The sequence below is a fragment of the Hemiscyllium ocellatum genome, chromosome 7, assembly GCF_020745735.1.
Source record: "Hemiscyllium ocellatum isolate sHemOce1 chromosome 7, sHemOce1.pat.X.cur, whole genome shotgun sequence".
Taxonomy (NCBI): domain Eukaryota; kingdom Metazoa; phylum Chordata; class Chondrichthyes; order Orectolobiformes; family Hemiscylliidae; genus Hemiscyllium; species Hemiscyllium ocellatum.
Window position 1 is genome coordinate 79,104,975 of NC_083407.1, and position 17,337 is coordinate 79,122,311.

Consider the following 17,337-nt stretch of genomic DNA (forward strand, 5'->3'; position numbering starts at 1 on the left):
GTCACTCACCAATTAAGACAAAAAAGGTATTCTCTAGAAAGGAAAAGGTGGATATTGCTTTATAACATCCACTTGGATGATAGAGAGCATTTGAAACTACAGCAGAATGGCTTTGATTGGGTTTACTTTTCATCTTTTAATACTAGATGTATAGAATTGGCTGCATTGATTCGGAGGAATGTCCCATTTAAATTACTAGAGTGTGTTAAAGACACACAGGAGGTTTGTGATACTCAAAGCCCTGATAAACAGAGAAGAATACAGTGTTTTAAATGTTTACTGCCCTCCGGCACATCCCCTTAAAGTCCTCTAAATCAGTCTCAAGTCTCAGCATATCATCATAGGGGGAGATTTTAATTGTCTTATGCATTCCATGGTAGACAGATTGCCCAAAGGCCACCCCCCCCCCCCCCCAGTACACTCTGTACAAACTAAATAATTAATGGATCTATGTGTGAGTTAGGGTTGGTGGAAATCTGGAGGCCTCACCACCCTGCAGGCGGAGATTTAACATTTTTTTCCAATCCGCACAGATGTCACTCCAGGATGATTATGTTTTTCTGGCTCCCGTGTCAACCCTGGACTTGGTGGCATCTCATACAATTGATAATATTACCATCTCTGATCACACTGCAGTGTACCTGTTGGTTAAGATTAAGGATGCTAAAGTGGGCCTGAGGCAATGGCGAATGGATCCCTTTATCCTTAAGGATAATAAGTTTGTGGAATACTTCTCTAAAGAATTTAGGGCATTCCTAGACATTACTTCGGGCTCAGTTCGTAGTCCATCCATCCTTTGGGAAACTGCCAAAGCCTATGCCGGGGGTTAGTTATCTCCTACTCTGCCAGTAAGAAGCAGCAGAAGGGTGAGCAACAATGTCTCCTTGAAACACAGTTGAGAAGGCAGCTGAGAAAGCTTACTTTGATAGGCCTCCGTTGAACTGGTCCTCACCCTGAAACTGACTGAACTGGTCCTCACCCTGAAACTGACTGAACTGGTCCTCACCCTGAATAACTTCTCTTTTCAATCCTCCCACTTCCTCCAAACTAAAGGAGTTGCCATGGGCACCCGCATGGGCCCCAGCTATGCCTGCCTCTTCGTAGGATATGTGGAACAGTCCATCTTCCGCAACTACACTGGCACCACCCCCCACCTTTTCCTCCGCTACATCGATGACTGTATCGGCGCTGCCTCGTGCTCCCACGAGGAGGTTGAACAGTTCATCAACTTTACTAACACCTTCCATCCCGACCTGAAATTCACCTGGACTGTCTCAGACTCCTCCCTCCCCTTCCTAGACCTTTCCATTTCTATCTCGGGCGACCGACTCAACACAGACATCTATTATAAACCGACTGACTCCCACAGCTACCTGGACTACACCTCCTCCCACCCTGCCCCCTGTAAAAACGCCATCCCATATTCCCAATTCCTTCGTCTCCGCCGCATCTGCTCCCAGGAGGACCAATTCCAACACCGCACAGCCCAGATGGCCTCCTTCTTCAAGGACCGCAGATTCCCCCCAGACGTGATCGACGATGCCCTCCACCGCATCTCCTCCACTTCCCGCTCCTCCGCCCTTGAGCCCCGCTCCTCCAACCGCCACCAAGACAGAACCCCACTGGTTCTCACCTACCACCCCACCAACCTGCGCATACAACGTATTATCCGCCGCCATTTCCGCCACCTCCAAACGGACCCCACCACCAAGGATATATTTCCCTCCCCTCCCCTATCAGCGTTCCGCAAGGACCACTCCCTTCGTGACTCCCTTGTCAGATCCACACCCCCCACCAACCCAACCTCCACCCCCGGCACCTTCCCCTGCAACCGCAGGAAATGTAAAACTTGCGCCCACACCTCCACACTCACTTCCCTCCAAGGCCCCAAGGGATCCTTCCATATCCGCCACAAGTTCACCTGTACCTCCACACACATCATCTATTGCATCCGCTGCACCCGATGTGGCCTCCTCTATATTGGTGAGACAGGCCGCTTACTTGCGGAACGCTTCAGAGAACACCTCTGGGCCGCCCGAACCAACCAACCCAATCACCCCGTGGCTCAACACTTTAACTCCCCCTCCCACTCCACCGAGGACATGCAGGTCCTTGGACTCCTCCACCGGCAGAACACAACTACACGACGGCTGGAGGAGGAGCGCCTCATCTTCCGCCTGGGAACCCTCCAACCACAAGGTATGAATTCAGATTTCTCCAGCTTCCTCATTTCCCCTCCCCCCACCTTGTCTCAGTCGGTTCCCTCAACTCAGCACCGCCCTCCTAACCTGCAATCCTCTTCCTGACCTCTCCGCCCCCACCCCACTCCGGCCTATCACCCTCACCTTGACCTCCTTCCACCTATCCCACCTCCATCGCCCCTCCCCCTAGTCCCTCCTCCCTACCTTTTATCTCAGCCGGCTTGGCTCTCTCTCTCTTATTCCTGATGAAGGGCTTATGCTCGAAACGTCGAATTCTCTATTCCTGAGATGCTGCCTAACCTGCTGTGCTTTGACCAGCAACACATTTGCAGCAGGCCTCCGTTGGCCAAGCTACAGAGGATTATGGTACTGCGGTCTGCATTGAATTCCGTGCTCGCGCCGACAGCAAAGAAGGAGCTTACTTACGTAAAATACAGGTTGTATGAGCATGGTGACAGACCAGGCAAGTAGCCAGGTGAAAGAGTGCCCTCAGGCCAATATGTCGATTAGAAAAGGGGCTGGGAAACTAACATGTGATTCCAAAAAGAGTAATGCAGCATTTCAGGGATTTTACTCTGAATTATACCAATCTGAGGGTTGTGAGGAGGGGCAGGCCAAGATGGAGTCCTTTTTCAAGGATCTGGAGCTTACAGGTGTGACCCCAAAATAGGAGTCTTTTCTCAATGCCCCTTATCAGAGCAAGAGGTGTAAGAGGCTGTAAAGCAGCTTCAGAGTGGAAAGGCACCCGGTCCTGATGGACTTCCCAGTGAATTTTATAAAGTATTTATGAACATATTGTCAGGTCCGATGCTCAGCATGTTCAATGACTCATAGAGTCATGATCATTTCCCATCATCTCTAAGAGAGGCCAATATTTCACTTATTCTTAAAAAAGGAAAGGTTCCTTTTTAAGGTGGAGGAACAGAGGGATCTGGGTGTGCAAGTACATAGATCCCTCAAAGTTGCCACCCAAGTGGATAGGGTTGTTAAGAAATCATATGATGTTTTGGCTTTCATTAACACGGGGATCGAGTTTAAGAGCTGCGAAGTTTTGCTGCAGCTCTACAAGTCCCTAGTGAGACCATACTTGGAATATTGTGCACAGTTCTGGTCACCCGACTATAGGAAAGATGTGGAGGCTTTGGAGAGGGTGCAAAGAAGGTTTACCAGGATGCTACCTGGACTGGAGGGCTTGCCTTATGAAGAAAGGTTGAGTAAGCTCGGATTTTTCTCTCTGGAGAGGAGGAAGAGAGAAGACCTGATCGAGGTGTACAAAATAATGAGAGGAATAGATAGAGTCAATAGCCAGAGACTTTTCCCCAGGGCAGGATGGACTGGTACGAGAAGTCATAGTTTGAAGATATTAGGAGGAAGGTATAAAGGAGACGTCAGAGGTAGGTTCTTTACGCAGAGAGTTGTGAATGCATGGAATGCGTTGCCAGCTGTGGTGGTGGAAGCAGAGTCCTTAGGGACATTTAAGTGACTGCTGGACATGCACATGGATAGCAGTGAGTTGAGAGGTGGGTAGGTTAAGATATTATATTTTATGTTAGGATTAAATCTCGGCACAACATCGTGGGCCAAAGGGCCTGTTCTGTGCTGTACCTTTCTATGTTTTATGTTCTATGTTCCAGAGGACTGTGCTTCTTGCAGGCCCATTTCACTCTTAAATGTTGACCTTAAAATCCTCTCGAAGACTTTTGCGTTAAGGCTGGAACTGTGTTACCTTCTATTGTTAAAAAGAATCAGATGAGCTTCATAAAGGGCCGCCGCTCCTCCAATAATGTTAGCAGACCGTTTACTATAATTCAAGCATGTCAACAACAGTCAATACAGGGATTAATGATTTCTCTAGATGCAAAGAAGGCATTTGATCAAGTTGAGTGGCCGTACCTTTTTTATATTCTAGAGCGGTTTGGCTTGGGCGAAGCTTTTATAAGATGGATAAAGGTCCTCTACAGTGACCGTCTTGCTGCACTCAGCACCAATGGGGTATGAATAAGTGATTTTAGTACTTTAAGGGGCAGCCGACAGGGCTGTCCCCTTTCGCCATTGTTCTTTCCATTGGTGATTGAACCGTTGGCGGGGGCCATTCGTACAGATCCCAATATATCAGCCCTAGAAGTGGGGTCAAAATTATATAAGATTTTGTTGTACATGGACGATGTCCTCATTTGTCAAATCCAGCCATTTCGATGCCTCACCTGATACAATGCATCAGGTTGTTTTGGCACCTTTTCGGGGTACAAGATTAATTTTGCAAAATCAGAGACTATACCTGTGGGTGGTCTTACAAAGGTGCTAGGTCTTAAGGGTGAATCTCAATTCCCATTTAAGTGGTCACAGGAGGGTTTTATGTATTTGGGCATATTCATCACGTCAGTTCTTGATCGGTTGTTTAAAACTAATTTTGTTCAATTACAAAATCAAACAAGATCTTCAAAGATGGGAGGCATTACTGGTCTCATGGTTAGGTCGGATAGCTCTCATTAAGATGAATATTCCCCCCATTTGTTGTACCCAATAAGAATGCTCCCCTGATTTTCAATAAGCAAAAGTTCAGGAGACTGAATGGCTGCTTCAGCTCTTTTATTTGGCAGAACAAGCGGCCCCTTTTTAAATTAGCTAAACTGCAATTGCCTCACAGACTGGGGGGAGTGGATCTCCCAGATATTAAAAACCATCAACTAAGCTCACTTTTATCTTACGTGAGTGATTGGGCTTGTGGGAATCCTCTTTTAATATGGTTAGATATCGAAACCTCCCAGGCAAGGTGCCCCCAAACTAGCTTGCTGTTTTTGGACAAAATGAAGACAGTTAAGGAATATTGCCATAACCCAATAGTTATCAATATTGTTAAAGCATGGAGGGCAATTCAGCAGAGGGAAGGCAATATTGGCAAAACATCTTTTCTTACACCTATATTGAGTATTCTGGGTTTTCAACTGTGGATGATGGATTCAGGATTCAAACATTGGGCAGCTAGGGGTGTGTCTTGCATGGGTGATTTGTTTGAGGGAGACCCTCTGATATCTGTTGTTGAATTAGCACAGAAATATGAGCTACCTAGCAGGGACTTCTTTCATTTTTTTTAAGTTAGGAGTTTTATTCAAGAAAGAACTACACTTTTAACTGATCCCTACAAATCTGAAATAGAGAGGAAGGTGCTCTGTGCTAAGGGTACACTTTCTGTCAGAACTTTACATCATCAATTGGGGGGGGGGGCAGCCTCTCAGATGTGTTTGATCGGCTTTGCAGGGTGTGGGAGAGCAAGCTACACATTGAGGTCTCCTTAGAGGCAAGGGAAGATACTTGGCAAAATGCAAGAAAGATATCAATTTGCAATAGGACCAATGCTTTACAGTTGAAGATTCTCCACAGGGGCCCACTTTGTCAAAATTTAAACCAGGAGTATCTTCAGCATGCTTCAAGTGTAAAGTTAGTATGGGCACTCTTACCCATTGTCTCTGGTACTGTAGTAGGCTTCAAATATCCTGGAGCGCTGTGGCAGGTGCAATGGAGGGGATTTTGGGTGTAAAGGTGGAAAAGGACCCGATCTCTCTTCTTCTTGGTCTGCCGTGTATTCCTTGTAAATGCACATAAGAGAAAACATTTCAACATCCTCACTTTCTGTGCAAGAATAAATATCTTGTTAGGGTGACTGTCCAAAAATCCCCCAGGCCTGTCACGTAAGATTGTTATTGAGCATGTCCCTTGGATTTTCTTACAGGTATGGTACACAACAAAATGGAGAATTTCTGTAAGACATGGCAGCCCTTTTTGGAATACCAGGACACAGATTTGTCTGCCTCACTAATAAGAACATTTATATAGCTGTATTGATTATGTTTTATGAGTACAATATCCAGAAATGGGGAACTGGGAACGTATGAATATGTGAAAATTAATGCTCTCAATATTCAAGAGTTAGTGTTTTGTTTTGCTGAGCTGTATTATTATTATTTATTCATTTGTTGATAGTTATTATTTAGTTAGTTAAGTAGTTAGTTGGGATTTTAAAAGTATATTTTTATATATATTTATACATTTGTACATGAGGGTGGTTTGGGTTTTTGAATTTTTTTGTGTTCTTTCTTTGTATTGTTTTGAAGTGTATTGTTTTGTATTTGTTGTAACATTTAAAAATTTAGTTTTCTATAAAAATATATTTTAAAAAAAACAAAAATGGTAAAATTGTGAAGTGAATTGAAAAACAGGTGTTGTACCGTTAAGAGATTGTGTTTTGTCTGTGCTTGGAAGTTTGCAAGCATTGTGCAGAGCCCCAAAACTGAAGCTAGAGACTTTTCAGATAGCAGGCCCAAGCTACATTTTTACCCAGACAACAGTTTCAATTAATTTAAAAAGGCACTTGGAGATTAAGGACCAATTGAATTCAAATTTGTTGGCTTTGACTACCTTGAATCAATCCAATTGTAAAGAAGTTAAGAGGTAATCATGGGTACAAAAGATATCGGCATTTGAAAATGAAGAGAGAAAGCCAAATGCCATCTGAAGGGGTGAGAACAAAGTGGCACCTGAGAATGAAATATTGAGCTCTCACAAGACATGCCTGCAAGAAAACCCTCTAGAAAGCATTATCTGTCTATAAAGGTACAAGGCACATTTAGTAAATATTCTTTACACCAGAAAATGACTGAGAAGGAATTTTGGACAGGAGACTTCCACGGAGAGACCCAATCAGAACAGAAGACTTTCCGAGAAAATATTTCCAACACCAGCGGAGAGGAAGAGGAGCATTCCGGAATTCTGTGAATTTTGAGAGACTATGTTTCAATTTATTGTTTTCTTTTTAATTGGGTTTATATAAGTGGGAGCTGGAAAATGTGTTGCTGGAAAAGCGCAGCAGGTCAGGCAGCATCCAAGGAGCAGGAGAATCGACATTTCAGGCATAAGCCCTTCTTCAGCATGCTGCCTGACCTGCTGTGCTTTTCCAGCAACACATTTTTCAGCTGCTGCCTGACCTGCTGTGCTTTTTCCAGCAACACATTTTTCAGCTTCTCCTGCTCCTTGGATGCTGCCTGACCTGCTGTGCTTTTCCAGCAACACATTTTTCAGCTCTGATCTCCAGCATCTGCAGTCCTCACTTTCTCCTCTTTATATAAGTGGGACCTGTGTTATTGAAATAACATACCAATGGAATTTAATACAGTTAGGGAGTATTTGTTCAGTTTGTTGGAATTCTGTTAATTTGTTCACTGTTGGGAATTAGATAAATAAATTGTTACTAGTTGGTCTAGAGTAGCTGAAAGGATTCCATTGCAGTTAACCACTCCTTGATAACAAATTGGGAGGTGAGAGTTAAGTTATGCCCCTTGACGCACTTCTTTTATCAGATTATGAGGTGAGGTGGTTCTGTCTGGGTGTTTCAATTTTAATTATCAGAAGAGTGTCAACATCTGCTCTCTAACAGTAGTGGCTGAGTGAAGTTATAAGCGTCAGCATGAATGAGTACAGGGAAAGAAGCTGATTAGTGAATAGCATTGATAAATATTCCTGGTCTTTAAAATAAAAGTGATATCTTTAAATCCTGGTGAATCAAATAACTAGAACTGTAAGTATGGCTTTAAAGCAATTTTGTGGAACATTGGGAAAGTAGAAATTTATGCACACTAAGCAAAAGGATATGGATAGTAGTATCCAGAGTGGGACAGAAGTGAACAAGGAATACAAAGAATTCCTCTCCAAGCCTCAACCAACCAGACTTGTAATTATACAACCAGTCAAAATCCTAGAGCTCCCATACTCAGAATTCTGTGTATCTATACCTAATGGACTGCAACAATTAAGAATGCGACTCACCATCACTTTCTCTCCAATTTCCCTTGAGAAAAAGGGAGAAAAGCTTGCCTTTCTAGTAGCAATCGTGTCCCATGAAAGAAAAAAAATGCTTGAAGCCTGTGCTTTTGGGTGTAGAAGTAAAGATCATGTGCACAGCAGTATTTTTAGGCACAGCCATGAATTGTTTCTACTGGCTGCTGCTTCAGCTTCCAGCTCATGGAAGCAGTCAGCTGCAGTATAATGAAACATCAACCAAAAAACACGAAGCAGTCAGGAATATTTAGAGCATTGGAATTGGTTTTGGATTTCCCACTTATAGAGCCAGTAAAACACAATTTGCTTGAAGGCCTTGCTTCTGTGTTGTAAATTTCTATGATTGTATAGTTCTATGACCTCATTGTTTTCCATCGGTTACTAGTTGAACTCTCTTTGTATCACATTGAATGTCTTCTGTAATGATGAGAATGTACAATTAATTAAAATAAGTGAACAGTTCAGAAACACAACCTTAATTCCCATGTATCCCATAAGTAACATTTTACAAACATTAGCAATTCATATCAAGTACTATATAGAAGCCTTTTTACTGCAGCTGAGGTTGTGACTATCAAATTGAGGCTGCTGCATTATCTGAATGGTATCTTCTATGGTATCTTCTATGGTATAATCACTTTGTAATTCTATTATTTTATTCTGCTCATCACCATATAGCAGATCTTCCCTTCTGTCATCTTCTTATAAGCTTAAACACTCTTACGTTTCTATCTTCATTCTGTAATGATGAAAGGTCATTGGCCTAAAAATTCTCTATTATTCTTTCCAGAAGTTGCCTATGTGCTGATTATTTTAAACTTTTTTTTGTTTTATTTCAGTGTATTTCACTTCAGTACTTTTGTTTAAAATTTCCCATCTTCCTTTTTCTAGAAATGATGAAGAGCAAAGAATATAAAAAGCAGGAAATGGGAGTGAGATCGCTTGAGGTTCTTTGCGTAACAGACAAGCAATACTGGAAAGCAATTCATTCTGCAGGTGAGAAGAACTAATGTGAAAATATAACAAACCCAATAGAAATGACAAGAAACATTAAAATGATTATCTTCATTGATAAACCACTCCCAACATCAATCAGGCCCTTCAACTCTGTTCCCAAGTGGATTTTCCATTTTTCTGATTGCAGTCTACAATGAATCCTTTTCATCTAAACCATCAGACATGGGAGAGTCTTCCATCTCCCTAATGCAGCAGAATTTTTCTTCCTATACCTTTTACTTTGCAACCTATCTCTTAACTTAAAAGCATTTTCAAATGTTGTTGATGCTTATGCCCCGTACTCCCTCATCTCAAATCTCTTTCTCAGAATTCTGGTCCCTTGTTACATGGAACGGAAATAAGAATGCAAATTACTGGGAGATGGCCATAATCTTTATAATTATGCTTTTCGGCTTCCAGAAAACAAATAAGAATGATCAGTTGCATAAGTGCTTCAAATTTCACAGGCTTAGTTAAATAACAAAAATATTGGTTTCTGGAAAATTTGGTTTTAGTTCTAGATTCTAACATTCTAATCCTGTGTGAGGGATTTCAATGTCCATCACCAAGAATAACATGGCAGCAGATCCACTGATCAAGTTGATCAGGTCCTAAAGTCTGCTAGACTGTATCTGCAGCAGGTGGTGAGGGAGCCAACAAGAGGGAAAAACATACCAGCTGCAGATGGATTGGTTCATGACAGTCATGGTAAGAGTGATCATTGCACAGTCCATGTGGACATAAAGTCTCAGCTTCACATTGAGAATACCGTATACTATTTTGTGTGGCACGATCATTGTGCTAAATGGAATAGACTTTAACAGATCTAGCAACTCAAGACTGGGAATGCATGAGGTATTGTGAGCCATGAGCAGCAGCAGAATTGTACTCCAGCACATTCTGCAACCTCACAGTCCAGCCTCTTCCCCGCTCAACCATTACCATCAAGTCATTGGATCATCAATTGCTCAATTAAGAGGAGCAGCACCAGGCATACCAAAAACTGAGGTGTCAACCTGGTGAAGCTACCAAACAGGATTACTTGCATGCCAAACAGCATGACCATAACGTAATAGACTGGGTGAAGTGATCAGCTCATGACCAAGCTCTACAGTCCTGCCACATCCATTCGTGAATGGTGGTGGACAAGTAAACAACTCACTGGAGGAAGATTCTCCACAAATATCCCTATCCTCAAAGATGGAAGAGCCCAACAGTGCAAAAGATAAGAATGAAACATTTGCAGCGATATTCAGTCATAAGTACCAAGTGGATGATTCAACTCAGCTTCCTCCAGTGGCCTCCACCATCACAGATACCAGTGATCAGCCAATTCGATTCACTCTGCATGATATCAAGAAATGGATGGAGGCACTGGATTCTGCTCAGTGACTCCCTGTTTGACTTCCACCACTCAGCTCCTGACCTCAGTACCTCCTTTGTTCAAACATGGACAATAAAGCTGAATTTCAAATGCGGGGTGAGAGTAACAGCCCTTTACATCAAAGCTGCATTTGACCGAGTATGGCATCAAGGAACCCTAGCAAAATTTGAATCAATGGGTATCAAGGAACAAACTCCCTGCTGGATGGAGTTACATCTGGCACATGGAAAGATGGCTGTGGTTCCAGGACATCTCTGCAGCATTTCATGAGGTTAGTGTCGTCAGCCCACTACCTTCACCTGCTTTATTGATAAATCCCTCTGTTATAAGGTCAGAAGTGGGGATGTTCACTGATGATTGCAACTCCTCAGATACTGAATTAGACAATGTTAAAATGCAACAAGATCTGTAAAAAATTCAGGCTTAGGCTTACAAGTGACAAGTAATTTCTGTGATACAAATGCGAGGCAATGACCATCTCCAATAAGAGACAATCTAATCACTGCCCCTTGGCATTCAATGCTGCTACCATCACTAAATCCCCTACTACCAAATCCTTATGGTTACCATTGACCAGAAACTCAACTGGACTCGCTACATAAACACAATGATCACACAAGCAGGTCAGAGGCTAGGAATACTGAAGCAAGTGACTCACTTCCTGACTCCCTAAAGATTGTCCACCACCTACAAGGCAGAAGTCAGGAGTATGTTGGAATACTTCCCTTTGTCTGAATAGATGCAGCTCCAACAAAAATCAAGAAGCTTGACACCATTCAAGACAAACAGCCTGCTTGATTAGTACCACATCTACTAGCATCTACTCCCTCCACCACCACCGCTCAGTAGCAGCAGTATGCATTATCTATAAGATGCACTGCAGAAATTCACCATATATCCTTGCGACAACAAATGTATGATCACTTCCTTCTAGAAGGACAAGGGCAGCAGATACATGGCAACACCACCACCTGAAAATTTCCCTCTAATCACTCACCACCCTGACTGATAACATGTTGCTGTTCTTTCACTGTTGCTTGATCAAAGTCCTGGAAATTCCAGGGCATTGTGAGTCAACGAACAACATGTGAATAACAGCAGTTCAAGAAGGCAGCTCATCACCACCTTCTCAAGACCAATAAAAAAAGTGCTGGCCAGCCAGTGATACCCAATTAACAAAGATAAATTCATATTCTACAGTATTTTGCTTTTATACCTATCCATACAATATTGATATTTAAACTACCTTTTTTCCTCCCAGGGTGGTGTTTTGAAGTGTTTTGATAATTTTGGATAAGTTGAATGTCATCTTTATGAGATGCAGCACTGCTAATTCTACTTTACTGGCCCAAATGTATGTTGGCTGTACATAATTCCAGTATCAGCTACAAGAAATTTTATTAGGTCTGGTACTGATTATTTTCATTATTTTAAGAAATATGAGCTGAGAAGATCAATATTTATTATCCATCCCTAATCGCCTAGGACATGGTGATGGCATCTGTAGTGCATGCTGTTCAAGTGGAAGTTTAAGCAGAATGGTGGCTCAGTGGTTGGCACCGCTACCTCATAAAATACTATGGACCCATGTTCAGTTCCATCCCCGGGTGACTGCCTATGTGGAGTTTGTACATTCTCCCTGTGTCTTTGTGGGTTTCCTCTGGGTTCTCTGTTTCCTTCCACAGTCCAAAATGTGCAGTTTATTTGCTTGGCCATGCTAAGTTGTCCACAGATATGCATGCTAGATGGATTAGCCATGGGAAATGCAGTATCACTAGGGTATGAGTTTGGGTGGGATGCTCTTTGGAGAATCAGTATGGGCTGAAAGGCCTGTTTCCACACTTTAGGGATTCTATGAAGTTCCAAGATTTGAACACAATGACTGTGGAGGAATGGCAATATGGTTTCATATCAGGACTCCCTGTGCTTTGTAAGTGAAAGTTCCCATCCGTTTGCTGCACTTGCTTTTCTTGGTGTAGAGGTCAAGGGTGGTGGTGGAATGAAAACTGAGTTACTTAGTGAGATTCTTTGGAAAGTATAATTCAAGGCACTTTTATATTAATAATGCAGTGACAAAATTAGGAAAAAAGTACTCCCACTACTTTTAGTACCATAAAGTACATCTTTGGCAGCTTAATATTTTGAAGCCCTCATGAAAATAAGGAGTTAGGCCTCAAATGAAGTTTAGTATTCAGTAGCTTTAAAAAAAGATACGACAACGATTGGTCAAGGGTCTCCACCTTTTTTTATTCCTTTGGGTAATTAAGCAGATGGTGGTGAGCTGCCTTCTTGACCTGTAGTCTGTCTGGTATGGGTTCAGTCACAGTGCTGATAGGAAGGGAGTTTCAGGATTTTGACTCATTGACAATGATTGGATTAAGCATACACTGCTTTGTTGTGTTGCACTAATACATAGATATTACCAGCGAAAGAAAGCCATTTGACCCTTCTTTACTGCCTTGAATTTACTTGCTTTTCAAGAGCTGACTTCATGTCCCACTTTCTGATTTCTCGATAAATTCAGAACTTCTCAATAAACACAGAAAATTGAAAATTGCTGAAAAGTATAAGAAACTAGATTGTGTCCTATATAACACTGACTTGTTCAATTCTTTGATTTAGGTAGCATTCCTGCTCTTGTAGATCTGTTACACAGTAAATATGAGACACTGCAATGTATTGCTGCTGCTGTGCTGTGTAATCTCTCAACCTATCCTGAAGTCTGCCAATCGATTATTGATTATAATATCATCCCAGTTCTTATTGAATTACTGCACAGTAAACAGCCTGAGCTTCAATCACGTTGTTCTGTCATCCTGTATGATATTGCCCTGATTGATGATAACGCCAGTTTAATCGCTTCCCTTGTAAGTAACACTTGATCATAGTACTAATTTTTTTTAAATTGTAGAATTCAATGTACTCTCAAAGAGATGGCATCATAATGTTGTTTTCTTTTGAACTATAGAATGCTTTGGCACCATTTTTGAACTCCAGAATGTTTTAGCATTTTAAAAAATCGCTTCAATTTTAGAACTTTTTTTTCTCTTTATATCATCGAAGTTTCTGTCAGGTTACATTGGTCTTTCCAATGCAATTTGACTAAAATTAGCCAAACTAGTACAAATAAAATTAAGAATTTCAAATGCAAGTCAAACTCAAATCAGGTTTCCATATTCTTTTGTGCTGATAACAGACCCTATCCTTAAACTGGCCATGTGCAGGTCAAATTAAACACCTGTAGTTGTACTACAATTACTTTGCAAGCCTTTAAGGAGGTCTTTCAAAGTAAGGAAATTTATAGACCACTTTTTAAAAGTTATAAGTATTAAAAATATTACATTCATTAATAACTGATTGCTGAAAGCCAATGAAAACAATAAATGCCTCCTCACAGAATTCTGGGAATTCATTTCCATTTACCTCATGTCCATTTATTCATTGTTGACAGATTAGACACTGTAAAGGTTCCAAGCGCCTATATTGAGGCAAAAATACCAAAAGCTCCAGAAATCAGAAATCCCACCCACATATGCATAGTTTCTGAGATTTGCACAGACATGTTCATGGAATGTAAATGGTGCAGAGCATAACAGATCTGTTTCAGTTAATTTATTTTAGATGGCCAGAGCATATCTTTGGTGAAATGACATACCTCAATGAATTCGATTCTAGATTACATCTTAGGCTTAGATTGGCACCCCTTTATTCTGAGGTGCCTAGGGTCATGGAATCTCCTGGAAGAAACATTCTCTGAACATTTACCCTGTCAATCTCCTTAAGAATCCTGTATGTTTCAATGAGATCAACTCTCATTTTCCAAAACTCCAGTGAGTAGAGTCCTATCCTGTTTAGGGGAGAAAGTGAGGTCTGCAGATGCTGGAGATCAGAGCTGAAAATGTGTTGCTGGAAAAGCGCAGCAGGTCAGGCAGCATCCAAGGAACAGGAAATTCGACGTTTCGGGCATAAGCCCTTCATCAGGAATGAGGAAAGTGTGTTCAGCAAGCTAAGATAAAAGGTAGGGAGGAGGGTCTTGGGGGAGGGGCGATGGAGATGTGATAGGCCGGAGTGGGGTGGGGGCGGAGAGGTCAGGAAGAAGATTGCAGGTTAGGAGGGTGGTGCTGAGTTCGAGGGAATCGACTGAGACAAGGTGGGGGCAGGGGAAACCTCTGGGACACCCGGACCAACCAACCCAACCGCCCCGTGGCACCTCTGGGACACCTGGACCATACAACCCAACCAACCCGTGGCTACCTCTGGGACACCCGGACCAACCAACCCAACCACCCCGTGGCTACCTCTGGGACACCCGGACCAACCAACCCAACCACCCCATGGCTCAACACTTTAACTCCCCCTCCCACTCCACCAAGGACATGCAGGTCATTGGACTCCTCCATCGCCAGAACATAACAACACGATGGTTGGTGGAAGAGCGCCTTATCTTCCGCCTGGGAACCCTCCAACCACAAGGGATGAACTCAGATTTCTCCAGTTTCCTCACTTACCCTCCCCCCACCTTGTCTCAGTCGATTCCCTCGAACTCAGCACCATCCTCCTAACCTGCAATCTTCTTCCTGACCTCTCCGCCCCCACCCCACTCCAGCCTATCACCCTCACCTTGACCTCCTTCCACCTATCACATCTCCATCGCCCCTCCCCCAAGTCCCTCCTCCCTACCTTTTATCTTAGCCTGCTGAACACACTTTCCTCATTCCTGATGAAGGGCTTAAGCCCGAAACGTCGAATTTCCTGTTCCTTGGATGCTGCCTGACCTGCTGCGCTTTTCCAGCAACACATTTTCAGCTCCTATCCTGTTTAGACTTTGCTCATGGGAAAATCCCTCCAGGCTGGGAGCCATACTGGTGAACCTTCTCTTAATAGTCTCCAATGAAATAATACCTTTCCTTGGGTGAGGGAACCAAGGTGCTTGCAATATTCCAGTTGTAGTATCACCGGCACATTGTACAGTTGCAGTGAAACTTTCGTACTCATTCCATTGGCATTTTGGATTACCTTCTGAACCTGTTTGCTTGCTTTCTGTGTTTCATGTATGGGTACTCCAGCTCCACTTGGGTTGCACGTTTCTGCGTATTTTTTCCATTTAAATAATATTGTTTTGTTTTTCCTTTCAAAATGAACAACTTCAAATTTTTGCACATTATATAAGTACCTTCTAATACATTAAATATGTTTTAAAATACTGTCTGACTGAACTTGCTCATGAAAACCTTATGTTTACATTAATAAAAATTAGTTTAAACATGAATTTGAACCTTAAATTCAATGAGGAGAGCTAGTACAATGTGCATTTGGATGATGATTACATCCAAATTTGAAACTTTATTCAAATATTTCAGCCTCTGCCAATTTTTGCTTCAGCTCATCTGTTGGAGACTATTGACAGTATTCATTACCTATTTCTCCTTGGTACAACATGTTAATTAGCACATCATTGCAATGCAGAGCTACAAAATTAAAGATTGGGAAAGGGTATCAAAGAAAAGCTCACAGCTGTCATACATTCCATCATTCTGCACTGTCAAACACATTATTGCATTTTCAGTGAAACTAACTGTTGACTGAATGTATAATAGTGAAAACCATCCACTCCTGATTATAGTCTCCACATACTGTTTTAGCAAATAATAATGGGCATGTCAAATCACAGAGTTCATTAAGAAAGCTTTCTGTCAGATGTAGAATGTAGACATACTGTGGGACCTATTATAAAATATTTGCAAATGAGGATAAATTGAGCATCAGAACCATATTACCAGCATCTTCATCACCCAGCAACCATTCCTTGGTTTGCAGTGATGGTTCAGTAGAGTTGCCTCAATTGCCTGCTACCAGAATACCAAGTATCAATACACACACTTTGCTGCTTATGGTCACCTAATAGCTGGATGTTGAGTGTGTAGAATCTCTTTTGGTTCTGGTATAAGATCCAGTTGGCATCTTGTATAAGTAAAATGCAATCTGTGATGTTAGTTGCCTTCTTTCATGCATTGGAGTGCCTGCAATCCTAGCAAAGCCAAATATTCACTTTTCCAGCTGGTCTTTGGGAAGAGAAAATGGAAGTTAACTATTCTCTTTGAACAGGGCATCAGTAATCTCCTTTACAGCACATTAGATGACAAACTGTAAGATGTAACAATGACAGATATCCCCCGCTATCCAAAAGTAGAGCGTTCCTATGAAATCTTTCATATGCCAAAATGGCATAAAGTGAAGAAGCATTAATTTAAATGGGAAAAATGTTGCCCTTTATCATAAAAGCTAAAATCCTCTTCAGAATTTCTTTCTGTTAGCAAAAACAGGTCCTAATGTAGGTCCTTCATAAAAGCAAAGTGGCATAAAGCAAATTTTTTGAAAAACAGGGGATGACTGTATCTCTAACCCCAGCTTGGAAAGACACAGAACTTAAATGTTAATCATCACAGTTTTCTACACAGTAATATTTCCTCTAATGTAAGCTTTCTGTGGTTGCTACAACAAGTAGCATATTTTAGTGAGTACATTCTTATCAAAGAGGAGACCATTGAGAACTATAGAGAGTGGAGGTGGGGGTGGGGAGGGGTGATATTTACAAAACAAATTGGGGGGATTTGGGCAAAGAGATATATTAAGAGTAAAAGAATTACCAGGGAAACAGTGGCACCTATTAGAGACCAAAGGGTCATTCTGTGCATGGAGCCAGATGCGCATGGGTGAGATTTGAAGTGAATATTTCTCAGCTGTACTCAAAAAGGAGACAGATTTTGTAACTGGAGATTTCAGTTGGAATGTTGATGTTTTAGACCATGTTAAGATTAATTAAGAGGAGATATGAGGTGTTTTACCAGGCAAAAGTGTGCATTCCCAGGGCTTAAGATGTATCCCAAGCTGTTATGGGAGACAAAGGACAAAATTGCTGGGGCC

General features: G+C 42.0%; 1 protein-coding gene across 1 annotated transcript in view; it reads left to right on the top strand.

Annotated features, from left to right (window-relative positions):
* ankar (ankyrin and armadillo repeat containing) overlaps nt 1–17,337 on the top strand; it is a 155,555-nt gene that overhangs the window by 72,240 nt on the left and 65,978 nt on the right. The window contains 2 exon segments of the mRNA XM_060828124.1: nt 8,925–9,029; nt 13,036–13,280. Coding sequence (XP_060684107.1) covers nt 8,925–9,029; nt 13,036–13,280 — 350 coding nt within the window.